Source organism: Caretta caretta, chromosome 1 (assembly GCF_965140235.1).
Source record: "Caretta caretta isolate rCarCar2 chromosome 1, rCarCar1.hap1, whole genome shotgun sequence".
NCBI lineage: Eukaryota > Metazoa > Chordata > Testudines > Cheloniidae > Caretta > Caretta caretta.
In genome coordinates, this window is record NC_134206.1 from 44,645,089 (window position 1) to 44,661,528 (window position 16,440).

At 41.1% G+C, this 16,440-nt stretch overlaps 1 protein-coding gene across 5 annotated transcripts in view; it reads right to left on the reverse strand.

The window, feature by feature from the left end:
- The window catches only part of ATP8A2 (ATPase phospholipid transporting 8A2), a 663,684-nt gene that overhangs the window by 504,923 nt on the left and 142,321 nt on the right, over positions 1–16,440 (reverse strand). For all 5 annotated transcript variants that reach the window (XM_048846098.2, XM_048846107.2, XM_048846083.2 and 2 more), the window contains exons 12-16: positions 14,153–14,280; positions 12,923–13,000; positions 6,851–6,939; positions 5,715–5,759; positions 4,807–4,882 (exon numbers count right to left, since the gene is read on the reverse strand). In XM_048846098.2, coding sequence (XP_048702055.1) covers positions 4,807–4,882; positions 5,715–5,759; positions 6,851–6,939; positions 12,923–13,000; positions 14,153–14,280 — 416 coding nt within the window. The remainder of the gene's footprint in view (positions 1–4,806; positions 4,883–5,714; positions 5,760–6,850; positions 6,940–12,922; positions 13,001–14,152; positions 14,281–16,440) is intronic.

Consider the following 16,440-nt stretch of genomic DNA (forward strand, 5'->3'; position numbering starts at 1 on the left):
AACAGCGGACTATTCCTTGTTTAGCCCCTTGGGCCATGCCCCAGCACAGACGCCACCACTGCTTTAACTCTCTATTCCCCCCCCCCCGCCCCGTTCTTCTAGTCCCATTTTTCTTTTTTATATATCTGGGTGTTTTCCTACTTTTTTATTTTGCTCTTATCTTGTTTTGCTCCCCATCTGCCCACTAGTAGCTCCCACTCCTACCAGCACCATTGCTTCCAATCTTCTGTCTCCCAAGCACCAGTTATTCCCATCCAAATCAGGTTAACCCTAATGTTGATGTTTGTGCTTAGAAGTAGAAATCTATTTCTTTTCAAGTTTCACCCTAAAAAGAGAACCTCTTTGGTAGATGTAATCCTTACCGAAGAACACCCTGGCCCAGATCCTCAACCCATATACATTGTATCCAATGCACACATGCAAGTCCGGATTTTTTAAACACATGTAGAAACATGCTCACAAAAATCCAGATGTGCAAGTATGATGATGCCTTGCTTGGGTTATGTGTGGGGAACTGAACCCAGGACCACCTGATCTAAAAGCATGACCCTTTACTGCTTGAGATAAAGGGCAGGGTCTGTTAAATCAGGAGGCAGCAGCAGACTTACAAAACCTCATTATGTGGTTTGGCCACTAGAGGGGGAACAAAAACTCATGCTTGGTTAATACTGGATCCCCTCTGCCAGCAGAGAAGGTGCACGCACAATCACAAGTACACAATTTAATTGTCGTGGATTTGGAAATCTACATCTGTGTGCCACAGCGGATAAAGCACCGTTGTTTCTAGCCCCAAGTATCTCCAGACAGATACAATGACAAAAAATGTAACAGAAAAAAGACTTTAAAATGCATCTCTAACTTGGTAGTGACATTTAATATAAGTTCTGCTCCATGGTTCATAACATTTCCAGAAAGGAAGTAGATTGACTTATTTTTCAGTCAGTTTGTTCATAAAGACTTACAAAACATTTTGCAGGGTCACATGACTTGTATTTCCTACCCACAAGGTAACAGTTCTACCACCCGCACAACTAGCAAAATAATTATCCATTTTAGTCCCAGGTGGGCTTGGGTCTCACCATTGCTAAATGTCTTTAAATCAGTGGTTTTCAACCTTTTTTCATTTGCAGACCCCTACAAAATTTCAAATGGAGGTGTGGACCCCTTTGGAAATCTCAGACAGTCTGCAGACCTCCAGGGGTTCACGGACCACAGGTTAAAAACCACTGTTCTAAATGCAATATGACAAGAACAAGTATCACTTCTCATGTCTACGACACCTGTCTGAGGCTCAGACCTGTGAAATGCTGGGCACCCCTGAAACATGAAGTCATTAGGAGTTGAAGGTATTCAGCACCCTTCAAGCACAGACATAGAAATAATTCATATCTGACCTCTCTCAATAGCCAAACAAAACTCATTTTCCTCTAACTGTCATGGTCTGAAGGTCCCACAAACATGGGAGAAGATGATTTGATTGTTTAACAAATTGCCAGCCGTTACCGAATATCTGGGTTTTTTTTTAATTGCACATACCAATGAGAAGGAAGTGGAGCAGGGGTGCAGAGAACCAGATTTAAAAAAATATATATTCTTTTTCCTCCCAAGCCAATTTCTTATTGTTTTGTGCTGATGAGTGGGTAAAGTTTGGGCTGAAGCAGTTATTTCCTGAAAAGTGTCACAATCTCCTGAAGCCTCCTATAGACTCTTAAAAACTGCAGTATATCCGCACCTGCGTGTTTTATTGAGATGAAAGTCTAGCAGTGTAGAAAATGATGCAGTATTTTTTTATGCCTGTGATAAAACAGAACAGAGTCAGGGCATGTGGGCTAGTTCTCATCTCAGTATTGTGGGTATTTACTGTGCGTGTGTAATGCCGACAGACCACAGTCGTGGGCGGGTGGGATGGGACCTCTGAAGCTTAGTGCATGAGCCTCTACCGCAAGAGCTAAAAGCCAACTGGCTGTTAGCTAAGACTGTAGAACAGACTCATTTTATCTCTCTCTCTAAGTGGTCTCAGTGCCACTAAATGAGACAGAACCCAACACCCAGAAGGTTTGTGGGTTACACATACACGACTTTGAAGTTCCATCAATCGATTTTACCCAGTTTATAAACAGTTTAACATACTCAGCAAACATTCTTTTAAGTCCTTGAAAAGTCAGCTACTTCCATTCTAATAAGAACGTAGGACTTTCTTCCTAAGGATACAGCCTGTATAATCTCCTTGATGCTGTGGCAAAAAACATCCAATGGAAGCAGCTGCGAAAGACAAATATGGGCATTCTTTCTTCCCCGAAAACTTAATGAAGAGGTCATGAGGATCCCTCCATATATGTCAAGTGGCAGATAATTATTTCTCCCAGAAAACTTTCTATGGAATAATATCTCCTTGACTGACAGTCAAAATTGGATTTGTTCATCAGTCAGTATTCAGAATTAACCATGGACCAAAAGAGCTAAGAAGTTTAAAGAAGATGCAGGTGGACAACAATATCCCCGGCTGATGGAGGACATTCTCCGGGATATAAACTAGACTTGCAACCTTGGGCTGGGAAGTCTGCGTGAAATCAAGGGCTATGCTAATGAGTGAGCACATGTGTATATTTAGTGTTTGTGAAAAGCAATCACAGATTGCTGTAGAGACCAAGGACCACAAGTTATGCACAAAACACATACAGCACAGGCAGACAATACAAGCTTCCCCATAATGCTCCATCAGTGTTGCTCAATCCTTAATTTAAGGGACCACCTCTAAGGCTGAGAGAGTAATTCAGTCTCCCCAATCCATTTGAATTGGCCTTTTCTCAGGGACTACTAATGAAGGCACCAATTACAGTAAATTGTGGCATCCACCGAATGATACATTTCTCACAGACTATTGAGCTGCCATCAGATGTTAACTTGCACTCATTCCTGACTAACACCATGTCTATACTACAAAATTAAGTTGATCTAACTTATATCAGCATACAGCTGCCGCAGTAATTACCTTGCCTGTGCGTGTCTACACATTGCTCCCTGTGTCAGCAGTGTGTGTCCTCACCAGGAGTACTTGTATTGACTGTACTGTCACTGTGAGGCACTGTGGAACAGCTCCCGAAAAGCCAGTAATTTGGAAATTCAACCTGTGGTCAATGGACCCCTACCACAAAAGTCTTAGACTGAAAACAGACTGAACAGAATTCAGCTATAAATGTTGCACATGCTCATCACAGCATTTGATGCAGCGTGAGAAAGGGCACTAAACTGTTGGCTTCTATGGTAACAACACTTCTGGGTTTTGACCTGTAGATGGGGGTGTTCACATACTTTTGCTTGATCAGAAAAACTGAATGCCTTTTCTGGGATCTGAAACTTGAAACGATGAAGTGAGCTGTAGCTCAAATAAATTGGTTAGTCTCTAAGGTGCCACAAGTACTCCTTTTCTTTTTAAATTTTTATAGTCATCTTTTGCAGACCCCTTAGACATAGTCTGCAAACCCCTAGGGAACAACAGACCAAAGGCTGAAAACCACTGATCTAATAAATAAAAATCGGAAGAATGTAAAGATATCCAAACTGGGCTGTGGTGATGTGCATGGGACAGGAGTTTTTCTTGATGCAGTTTACTGCAATGCAGGGTCAAGTAAAAGAATAAAATATATTCTGCTGGCTGGACTACCTCTCTGATGAATAGATGGAAACTAAAATCCACAAACATCTGCAGACTCCATGACCTTGAGCAGTACATTATGCCATTGATCATTATTAATTCATTAAGCCTTCAGGCATTCATATTATGTTGTAATTATAGTTCTGAAGTGTTAGAAGGTGTAAACAGAAGAGCAAGTCATGCAGTTGTGCACAATGTCTCCTTAAAACTTCTTTTAATAAAAAGATTCCTCACCAAATAGTACTTTAAATACTGTACTTTAAATATTGTATAATTACTAATGCTAATCTGAACATTTTTATTTTTTTAAGCTTGGCACCCATTAATTTACAAAACCAAACTCTGAGTTAGGGTGGTAGCAGTCTCTGAGATACTAAAGAGAAAGGTAAGGACCAACATTTTCAAAAGTGAATTTGGGTATCTCAGTGTTTAGATTTCAGAAAGTGCTGAGTTCCCACCTGAGGAAAAAAGGCCCCTCCAAGACACCTCCAGTTGGGCACCCAAATCTGGGCCACCTAAAATCACTAGTCACTTTTAAAAGAAGTCTTAGCCTAAATTCATTTTGTTATTAAACTTCCTCTCACGCAGGTCCATATAAGTTAATTTCAGAGACTACCTTCGGGATAGTGCAGTGTTTAGTGAGACCTGCAGAAAGCACCATGCTGTCAATATCAAGGACCAATGTTACAAGGATCAGTACTTCTTTCAATGGAAGTAAATTGTTTCCATAGCACAATATCTATGGAACATCTCTGAAAAGTCTAGTATTACTGAACCTGTAAAATCTCTCTCTCTGTGGTTAGTATTCTTACCATCCCATGTTATAAAACTACAGCTGTTAAGAGAAACTACCCATATAAAAGTCACTGTTTGGTCAGAGTTCAACATCAGAGATAGCACTCCCTCCTCTTTTTTACTCATCCCCTTTAGTTCTCCATTTCTTCTCTCTTCTCATCTCAACTCAACTGCTTTTCTCTCTCACTTCCTTTCTTTAGTGCTTCTATGCGCTGTAGAATGCACCAGTAGTAGGTGACATGATCATACACACTTGAGAAAATCTGCCAATGACCTTCCATCCCAGAGAGAGCAAACAGAAAGACCTAGCATATTTTTGAGACATAAGTTAAGTAATATTTGAGAACTAGACTTACATGGTCACTTTCAATATTCTGCAACAGCCTTGGGTCATCAAATTCACATGATTCACTGGTAGAAGGAGGTAACTGGCTGTGGAGCAAGAAAAGGGATCATTACATTTAACACTACAATGGCAACATTTTCTTTTCCATTATTAATATAGACCTTCACAGGAAATATTAAAGGGACAGCATCAACTGAAAAAAGAAAATCACATTACTGTCTAAAAACATATTACCTACTATTGTTACACGTAGCACCTAATCTTACTGTAAGTGAAAGGGAGAAGCAGGCATTTTCACTCTTTCTCCTGTATAATCAGTGACACCTGTTTGTGGGTCTTTCACTCATCAACAGAAGAAAGAAAAATGTTTTAAAAAACAGAAAAACTGTGGCTGTAAAACCACAGGAATTGGTAGGAAACCCAGGGCAGGTGTAGTATCAAATGTTACTTTTAAATATGTTTGAGATTACTAGATTTTGTTTGAAATGGACTAGATTTAAAGTTGACTGTGTTCCTTTGAATTAGGTTGCTCTGTTTAATTTAAAAGTTTTGATTTTGACCATCTCAAAATTTATCATTTCTCTCTCTCAATCTCTACTCCTCTCCATCTATCTTTCCTACAAACAAACAGTCTCTTTTGGGATCTTTCATATCAATAAAACCTGCCTGAACTTTTCAAGTTGTCCTGTAGGCTCATGCTTATGCAGGTGACAAAATCTAAGTTCCACCTCTGCACCCTAACTGTAAGTGGACACAGCCATGTGGGGCAGACAATTCAGAAGTGACTATATCCCTTGGACTTTTCCATTCTGGCTCTAAAATTTGGACAAACAATAATCTTTCATTCATATGTGTTAGATATGTGTTAGAGGTCTTCCTTTGTATAGTCCCAAACTAGTTCCAGTCAATGATTATTACCTGAAGTCTTCTGATGAACGTTCTCTTTCCAACTCTGGAAAGTGACTAAAAGAAGGAAAAAATGTATAATTATTGGCTAGTTTGATAAAAGAAAGGGAGTATATGACAACATAGAGCTAAGTGGTTAAAAAAAACCCAGGTTTGAAACACTAATACCCTGGAAACTTTTATCAAATTGTAGCATAGATTTAACCTTCCTCCTTCCAAAGACTTAAATTAAATACCATGTAACATACCCTGAAAGGCTATTTTGGATGGGACCTTAAATACTGAGGACACTTCCTGATTTCCATCAACATTAATGGATAGATTTTTAAGGAATCAGAATGCTAGGGACATGCCCTAGAACACACTAACAACAGCATGTGTAATTTGTACAAGCAGTTACCATGACAACATGTGCAAATGGCCAGATAGGCAATTGATTTCAAATGGGGCAATTCATATACTTTCACAAGAGCTTTACAAACTGGCAGACCACATAAAGTATAACCAGTTTTTTAGGAGAGGCAAAAGAGAAGAAATTAAAGACATAGAGACTTTATGTCAAAAACTTGGCCACAGAAGATTCCATACTGAGGTTTATGCACCCCTGCACAGGTTCCCAGGAGCTAGAAACCAGATTGATTCTTTGTATTAAAAATAAACAAACCCAACAATTTAAAGCAGACAGCATAAAAATGAGAAGTAGTTGCCCTTTCTGGGGGAGTGTTACCAAACAAAAGAATTGGTCACTAAATATGAACGATGGGCTAAATCCTAGTTCAGCTGAAGTCAATGATTTTAGTTGGATAAGGTCTTGACCCAACATTGGGTTCCCCTAAGGAAAACCCTATGATGAAAGGCCTGAAACTCATTTAGAACCACTTGTTTCATTCTAACCAGTTAGGTAAGAGGAAGAGGAGAACATCTTATTCAAACAAACCCTTCAACCATCACATTTAAATTATTTCAACCTTTGCGTTCCATAATTCATACTGCAGGAGAAACTAACAATTTATTTTATGGGCACAGAAATGAATTTCTGTTAATATAACCACACAGTTAAATTTAATTTTGTTACAGAACAGAATACCAATTTGCGGAATTAATAAAATGAATGATTAAGCTAGGGAGTTTATAGAAATAGTACCTACCCGTATGTCACCCCAGCAATACTACATTTCTTGAAGTTCATAATATTGCATGTTAGCGTGCCTGTTTTATCAGAAAACAGGTATTTTACCTAGAATACAAATGAAACAATTGTAGCAAGTTCACAAGATTAACTTGCATAGAAGAACAGTCCAAACAAAAGGAAAATATACATTAAATAAAAAAAAACATCACAAGAAAGTATGCATGTTTAGGAAATACAGCAGTACAGGCCAATGCAAACTTTTTGCAGTTTGTCAGAGATGATTAGTTCTATCTTACAAAAGCTATAGGCAAATTCCCAGGAAAAATATTTAAAATAAGAGTTAATATTGGTAATATATTTCCTCTAAAAACAAGTCAGGACCAGATCTTGAGCGAGTATAAATTGTCAGAGCTTCACTATAATCAGTGGAGCTCTGCTGATTTACACCAGCTGAAGATATAGCGCCAGAAGTTTAAATGAACAAAATGCTAAAAAAAAAAGTGTCTGTAAATTCTCAGTTAAGGATCCAACACCACTTTTAATTCAAAAAAATTCTGTATGAGGTCCTGTGAACTGAAAATCCATCCATCACTTACAGGCTGGAGACCAGTACCTCCTCACATTCCTGTTATGAATCAGAGACCACGATGTCCCATTGCTCATTTCCCACATATCTGACAGGAGGAGGAGGTGAGCTGGGGCAGGGGAGTGCGAGGAGGGCCACCCGCGCAGCAGCAGGTAACCCGGGGGGCACGCAGGGGAACCACTCCCCGCCCCAGCTCACCTCCGCCACCCTCGGCCTGAGCGGGAAGCCGCTGCCTGCTTCTCAGCCCTCCCAGGCTTCCCGCCAAACAGCTGATTCGTGGGAAGCTGGTGGCGGGGGGCACGGAGAAGCAGAGCGGGGCAGTGCATTCAGGGGAGGAGGTGGAGCGGAGGTGAGGTGAGCTGGGGCCGGGCATAGGGCGGGGAGCTGCCGGTGCGTACTCTGCACCCACCAAATTTTCCCTGTGGGTGCTCCAGCCCCGGAATACCCAGGGAGTCAGCACCTAAGGTGCCACTTTTGATGTGATCAGTGGGGGAGCGGCCGCTCCCCCGCCCCTAGGAGCCAGAGGGACCTCCCAGATGCTTCCTGGGAGCTGCCCCAGGTAAGCACCTCTGGGACTCCCCACCTCGCCCCCTGGCAGGTGCCTCTGGCTCTTAGGGGTGGGGTGGTCACCCACCTCGGTGGCCCACAAGACCCTCCTGCCTGGTTCTGGGGGCAGTCAGGGGACAGGGGAGGGCATGGATGGGGCAGGAGTGCCGGGGGGCGGGGATGATGAATGACCCCCTCCTGGGGTGAGGAGGGAACCCGTTGTTAAGATTTTGGCAGCTCATCACTGCCTCTACACCTTTATAATAAGGATATTAATTCCCTTGTACCAGATATAACCTGAAAGGCTCATACCTTCAAACAAAAGTCTTATGCTGTTGTGACTCACACATTCAACAGGGCAAACTTAAGTTTCTTTCATAGGAACTTGGCCCTGGATCCTCAACAGAATTTCCAGATTTTTGAACATGTCCTTATTTTGTTATTTTAAATTTTCCTATGAATCTGGTTTTAAGAAAGATCTATTCTCAGCCTTAACTCTATTTTAGCAGTGCTTTTGTACTAGGATTTCCTTAGGTTTATTTAAAAGTAATGTACCAATCCTTTTATGCTTATCTTCATGAGGCCTCAAAAGGGGCCTCTAGAACAGACCTGGGCTAATAATGAAAATATATTCATTGTATTAATAAAATTTCATATAATTTACATTTCTTGACTATTCAAGAATTACCATGAAATACATTAAAAATTATTCCACAAATATTACCTGATCAGCCCTAGTTATATGCTGAGCAGTTACAACTTGTACTTTATGTAACCCTCTTTGGCTTTGAACAACTTAACTGGTAAAGTAAACATTAGAAAATAGAGTCAGTCCATTGCACACATTTTTATGGAGTCCTAGTTCGGAAGACACATTTGTAGATAAGTCAAACTGTTGATTTAAACAAATTATAAAAATGTCCCTCAGAAGAAAAAAGCATTCATAGAAATGAAGGGCTGGAAGAGACCACAACAGGTCAACTAGTCCATCCTCCCACACTGAGGCAGGATTAAGTATCCCTGACAGGTGTTTGTCTAACCTATTATTAAAAATCTCCAATGACTGCAATTCCACAACCTACCTACATACCCTGGTCATTTTAGAATATCCACAACTCAAAATTAACTTGTTCTATCAGCTAAACATGAAGGCCTACCTTTTCAAACATGACTAGTGATTTTGTGTGCCTCAACTTTTGAGTGCCCAACTTGAGTCAGCTAATGGGGGCTTAAATTCAGAGAACAGATATTCAAAGCCTCCTGTAAACTGGTGTCTCAAATTCATATATCTCAGAATGAGTAGCCAAAGGTTGAGGCACTCAAAGTTTTATGTCAGAGAGGTTGCCTAAAACTGGGCTTAAAATGGAAACTGTCTTCCAACCCAGTGTGACTCCTAATATATTCAGCACTGATTATCATTTTAGACAGAGGGACATTTATGATCCAGATATCAAACTGAAAATACAAAAAAAACCCAAGACAAGTTACCTAATTACCTCAAGCAAATGATAATTAAATCAAGGACTGATGGCTACATTAAGATATATGTAAATTAGATGCATGCTAGCCTAATTAAACTGTACGTTTCATTACGAGATATGAAAGCCCTGAGGATCCAAAGGATTCCAGATTAAAATCAGAATTCCCACTATTCAAATTGTTGGCATGGGGGAAAGACCAGTCTTACTCCAAGAAGTCAAAACAGTGTCAACCACCCTGTTAAAAACTGTGCTTTCAGTAAATCTGCTATGCACAAGCCTAGAACTCTGCTGGGAAAGGGCTTTAGATAAAAAGGTCCATTATAAATTTTCAATGTAAAGATTTGGCATGTTAAAAAGTTAAATGATAATGAATATATGTATCTAACAGTGATAAACATTTTTGAATGTTACAATAGAAATTCTGCCTGTAAGGTCTCCACATTTTCTGGAATTTTATTTTGGGAAAGTTGATTGGGAAGTTCCTTAACTCTGAAAAATATTCTATTTGTTATTCAGAATTGTACAGAAAAGTTCTGAGCGACCGCACATATTTTATACACTAACTAGAATAGGTTGAGACATTATTAATCATTATTATCACTAATTATTTGTATTATCATAGTCATGGACCAGGACCCCAATGAGCTAGCTCCTGTACAAACACAACAAAACGGATGGTCCCTGCCTCGAAGGACTTACAATAAATGCTCTTGTCAGAATGCAAGTGTCATGACTCCACAGGTTTCAAACCTGGGCCAGCAAGATTCATGGAAGCAGCTTCATGCCAGCTCCTCACTTGGCAGTTACTGGCAACAGCTTACCTGAGATCCATGAAGCCCAGCCCCAGTGGGAGGTGCCATCCCTGAGGCCAGATTGGTGGAGTCCCAGAGCAGCTGATTGGCCTACTGACCCTACTTAAGCCAACAGCAGGACCAGGAGGTCATCTGAACAAGTGGGCTCTGCCCTGCTTTAGACTATGGCCTTGTGCTTCCTGCTACCAGCTCCTACTACCTGCTCATGCTTCCCTGGCTTGATCCCTTGGCATTCTGACCTGCCTTTACTCAGGGCATCTGACTTGTGGTTTCTGACTTTCAGTTTGTTTTCTACCTCTGACCCACTGGTATCCTGACTTGACCTGTCTCTTGTTCTGATCGCCAGTTTCTCTCCTGCTTCTGACCTCCCAGTATTCCAAACCAATTGATTCTTGACTCCTGTCTCGTGACCGTGGACTCGGGCTCCTACTATTAGGTTCGGCTGCCTACGGCCCAACCGTGACAGTGACTTGCTCTTCATCCAGTTCAGGAATGACTGAATTGGATGAAGAGAGATTCACTAATGTCTTTCTATTTTCCTTGTTGCAGAATAAAGAGTACAACATTTGCACCTGGTCTTATAGAAAGTTAGAAGGGACTGCTAGGATTTAATGAACAATTTAATTAGAGATTCAGAGTGCTGAATTAGAATGAAAGCTTTGGGATAAAATCATGCATCTACTGACCTGAGATAAAAGGTCACCACCTTTCTAAAAAGGTCTGCTGTTTTTCAACTGCAAGTTATGGTGCAGGATGCAGGAATTACTGAGTGAAATTCTATGTCTGTGTTACATAGGAGGTGGAACTACGATGAGCATAATGCTTCCTTCTGACATTAAATCTATGAATCTCTCATCTCTAGCAAATACTCTGCACAGAGGTCAGTGAAGGAAGAAACAGCCCTTCCCCCAACCTGGTTTCCAAAATTGAGCGCTGTTAACCACACTCACCAGGGTTCAATATCTCATATCTCAATAGATGGCATGCAGTCCGTGTGTCTGTAGGACAATGAGGGCACATGTACAAGCCTGCAGCCTCAGAATAGATTTATGATGTTCTAAAACAGACCTTAATAAAAACTGAGGCAACACTTTAGATCAAACTGTGCCCTCAAATATACTCCAGCAGCTCCTACAGAAATTAACAGGAAGAACACTGACTGAATGCACCCCTGTATTAAAACCCTTCCCACTACTGTAACAATCTTTGTACAAAATATGCCTTGTGACGTATCATTTGAAAGCTAATAACTTGCTGATCAATAATATCACGGTGAAATGTGGGTAGCAACATTATATGTAAAGTTATGAAGATAAGCTGAGATGATGATGGAAATGTGTTTATGAGACACGTCTGGGGAAGGGGTAAGCCTGTTTATCAAAGACAAAGGACAAGCTGACACCTCTAGCCAGGTGTCATCAAAGTTTAATTAATCAAGTGGCCATTCTTTGGCAACAAAGGCAGTCAGGGACAGATCGATCTGCATTTTAACAGACAAAAACATGGAACCTCTTTCACCACCAGACTCCATGTCTCCATCCTCAGAGTGGGAAGGAACTTTATCTAGGGGTAGCCATCAGGAAAATGCATTTCAAAGAGTGACTGGACTATAAAAGTGAGGGCCAAAACCACTCCGGATATTATCTCTTTCTATCTCTCTTTCTCTCTTTCACCCAAGATGACAAAAGCACTAGCTTTTGATTTTGGGAAGGACCCTAACATGAAAATTTGGCAAGCAATGTTGCTAGGAACACGTGGTACAGATTTTACCTAGAACCAAGTCTAGCTCGATAAGTTTTAGTTACTAGAAAGCATTTTATCTTTATTTCTCTGGTAACCATTTCTGACTTTATGCCTTGTTCTTGTACTCACTTAAAACCTATCTCTTTGTAGTTAAAAAAACTTGTTTTAATCAAAACTAATCCAGTGTTGTGTTTAAACTGAATGATTTGGGTAACTCCAGTTAAAAAACAAACTGTTGAATATTGACCCCTGGCAAGGGCAACAGACTTCTAATATCTGTATTGTCCAGGAGCGGGCTGGACAGTGCAGAACACACGTTTTTGGGAAAATTCAGGGCAGGGTGTGTTGGGGGTCACCCTTCAAGTGGTAACCAAGGCTAGTGGGAGCCAGAGTGTGAATGGAGTGTTGCTAGTAGGCTGCAGCTATACACAGATACTCAGGGGGTGACCTGCATGCTGTTTGGCTGGTTCTGAAGAGCCCAGGTTGGGAGTTACAGCAGCAAAGAATTGGGAGCACCCCAGCTTGCAGGGCAAGTGGTGACACAGCCCTTAACTGGTCTGAACTACACCCCAGAATGTGACAAATATACACATTCCACGGCAGAATCTGGCCCCTTGGAGGAGGAAAGATGGTCTTTTGGTTCAGGCACTGAACTGGAACGCAGGAGATTTGGGTTCAAATCGTCTACGTCAGAGTCAGGAATTAAGTGACCTTGGACAAGTCACTTAATCTTGCTGTGCAGCTCAATTATCTACCTGTAAAATAGAGCTTCCCTATCTCAGGGTCAGATATTACATTGAGGTGGACCAGAGAAAAGCCTATAATTATTATAAGAAAATCATTGCCTTTCTATGGTACCTTTTCATGTGTTTCTCCTACGTTATAGAACAAGTATGATATTCCCAATGAGGTTCTCTCACCTGCCCAAGCTCCTCATTAAGGTTTGACGTTCTGGCCATCGCAGGTGTATCTGTTTCTTGATAATACATATCTATGTCCTGAAAGAAAAGTGAAAACAGATAGATAGTTTAATCAACTTAGAAGTCCTCACTTCTAAACAGAAAAACTGCTCACCTGTACTACAACCAGTTCTGTTTACATCATTGCATTTAAGTGGAATACATTGCAAAAATACCTACTGCATGTGCCAGTAACCCGAGAAGCAATTTTCCAGATGACTCAGCTTGGAAATGATTCAGTTATACTTACATAAAAATCACATAGGCAAAATAAATGTAACTTCATCTGGGGTTATCTTTTTTTAGAGTCTTTTTCTACAGCCATGCTGAAGCCCTGAGGTTGTACACATGCACACACCCAGCCAGATGCACATGATACATTTTCCACAACTTCCAACCTCCAGGCACATCACAGCCCTCACCTTTGTGCCCAAGGGGACTGAACGGGAATCCGTATGAAAACTGCCACTTCAGTTCCTTACCTGACCAGAGAGGTCACTATTTAGTGACATGAGCCACTCCCAACCTGCACTCTGTGGACAAACATTGCAGCTCAAGCATCACCAGAGTGAAAGTGACCTGACCACGTTTTACTTTCACAGTGGCCCCCAGGGTTCTGAATAGGATAACTGAAAAAATGACAAGATACTGGTCATTTTTCACTCTGCTGAATCTTAGGAAACCTATGAGTTGCAGAAGAGTCACTACAACCAGTTTGCCAAAAGGCTCAGGAAGATGACACTACCTGTTCACACTCATTTCGTGTTCAGAAGGCTTTCCTAGCAACCAAAAGTGCGAAAAGCTATTTTTTTTTTCTAATGGAAGCTTAGAAACTGCAGAAATGGATGGCACTCATGCAGGAAACCTTTCTACAGGCAAGTGGTGTTTTCAAGCCCTGGTGGCATGGACCAGTAAACTAGCATTGACCAGATTCACTGAACTATTAATTGGTCCTGCAAAGGCAATAACTAAAGAGACACTGACAAAAAGGTGACAAATTTAATTTTAAGGAAAAAGAAAAGGAGTACTTGTGGCACCTTAGAGCCTGTAAGGGGCCACAAGTACTCCTTTTCTTTTTGCGAATACAGACTAACACGGCTGCTACTCTGAAACCTTAATTTTAAGGGTTTTACACCAATGCGACATTCAAAACCACAATTTATTAACCAACTTTTTGTTCTTGCTACTTACCCAGTTTATAAAAAGAGCCTGAGTAAACTTGACGACTTCCAGGGTCACCAGGAGACTGATGGGAATGAGGTTGTTGTACAAGATTATGAATGTTAGCAGATTGTATCCAAAATTGACATAGAGCTCTTCTGTGGACCGAAAGGTATAGGGTAAGGTCACTAACAAGGCATGTGTTCGTATTCAATCAACCATGCAGTTTTACAGTGTTCATACTGTGGAGAGTTCCCATTTAAAACCAATGGCATAAACAGATGAACATCTATGTTCTCCACAAAACAGACCTTTTCAATTTATTGAATTTATTCAATTTATTGAAAAGGGTTACATTGTGTCTACCCTTATGTGGGTAGGTGAGGGCTCAAAGCATTTACCTTCCACCTTGAGCCCCTACACAGGAGACAAGCAAAATCTTGCTTCTTGCTTTCGTGGCACACAAGGTTCCAGTGCAGAAAGCAATGCCAGCAATGGGCAGGGCAAAACTAAATCAAGGTCATGGCCCTGCCCCACTCCACTCCTGCCAGCACGCTTCATTCTATTGAAGGTTGTAGACTATGCTGTTTGTGTACACTCCTGGACACCGTGGTCCTTATCCTGATCTCACTTACACCAGTATAAATTCAGGACAAACTCCAGTTAACTTTCTGAAAAAAAATGTAAAAAATGGTGCAATGGAGATCAGAATCAAGCCCATCAGACGCAATGCCCCCAGGAGCTGTCACGGTGCACATAACTTCTTTATCCTGGTTCCCCTCCCATAACAAGTGCTCAGATAGCATGGTGTAAGAACCTGAATAGAATAAAATAGCACTGAAAAGTGAAAATATCACCCAATGTGTTGTTTTTAAAGATGAGAAACAAAAGAAGACTTTTTACATAAAAAAAAGGCAGAGCCACCGCCAGCAGCAGCGCAGAACTAAGGTGGCAACACCATACCATGCCATGCTTCCTTCTGCGCTGCTGCCTTCAGAGCTGGGTGGCTGGAGAGCGGCGGCTGCTGACTGAGGGCCCAGCTCTGCAGGCAGCAGCGCAGAAGGAAGGGTGGCAATATCAAATCATGCCCCCATCCTCATTTCTGTGCTGGTGCTGGAGGTGGCTCTGCCTTCAGAGCTGGGCTCCTGGCCAGCCGCCGCCGCTCTCCAGATGCCCAGCTCTAAGGGCACCACCGCGACCAGCAGCAGCGCAGAAGTAAGGCTAACAGTACCGCAACCCCTCCTACAATAACCTTGTGACCCCACACCCCCCACAACTCCTTTTTGGGTCAGGACCCCTACGATGACAACACCAGGAAATTTCAGATTTAAATAGCTGAAATCATGAAATTTAACATTTTTAAAATCCTGTGGCCGTGAAATTGACCAAAATGGACTGTGAATTTGGTAGGGCCCTACACATATTACATCCAAATTCATAAAAAGGGAAAGGCTAGCTATGCTACATGCACACTGTGTGAAACATGAGATTTAGATTTGTGAGTAACTGAGTTTATTTTCAGTTCTGTAAGCAGGTTACTAGAAGTGCAATATTCCATAGTCCAAAGGGATCTGGTAATCCTGTATACACGCCATCTGTCCCCACTGAAGAGCCACAGATATTGTTTCTAGCAGCATATTTTCACTCTGACTCTCCAAAAAGCTGGTTTTGTTCCACATATGTTAATAGAGTTAGAAGGTGTGTCCCAATTATTTTCACCAAATATCTGTATTTATAGCTTCCAGTGTTGGCAAGTTCGGTAAACTATTCACTCTGGTGAGAATTCAAAAAAGATCACAATCAAAGAGTTGTGTAATTAAAAATAAATAAGGTATCCAAATAAAATGGTTTTACCAGCACTGAATATGCTAGATAAGTTGCCCAACTAAATGCATAGAAATAACCAGTACAACTGAGCATAAGAAAAACAGTCATTTAAAAGTATGGGAACTGAAGAATCCAGACAAATGAATCTGGGAGAAAACTGAAAAGGCAGAGTTGAGAGCCAGAGATGAACACCCCTGAATGCTCAGAAGTTTTGAAATCTAGTTTAAATCTAAATTTTTAAATGGCTCAATATTTATGACAGGCTAAACGAAAATCTGGGTCCAAATGCTTCTGAACTTGGGAGTGTTTAAAATCCAGATCTGGAGAAGTATCTTCTGCAGCTTGGATCAGCCTCTAACTAAAACCAAGAGGCAAGCTTAATGGGAAAAGAAGTTTTTTTCTACCCAGACATTTGTGAGAATTAGGCACTCTGGTTAGGCACCCAGGTTTGAAGTTTTGATTTTGAAAGAATAAAGTATACTCCCCTTTTC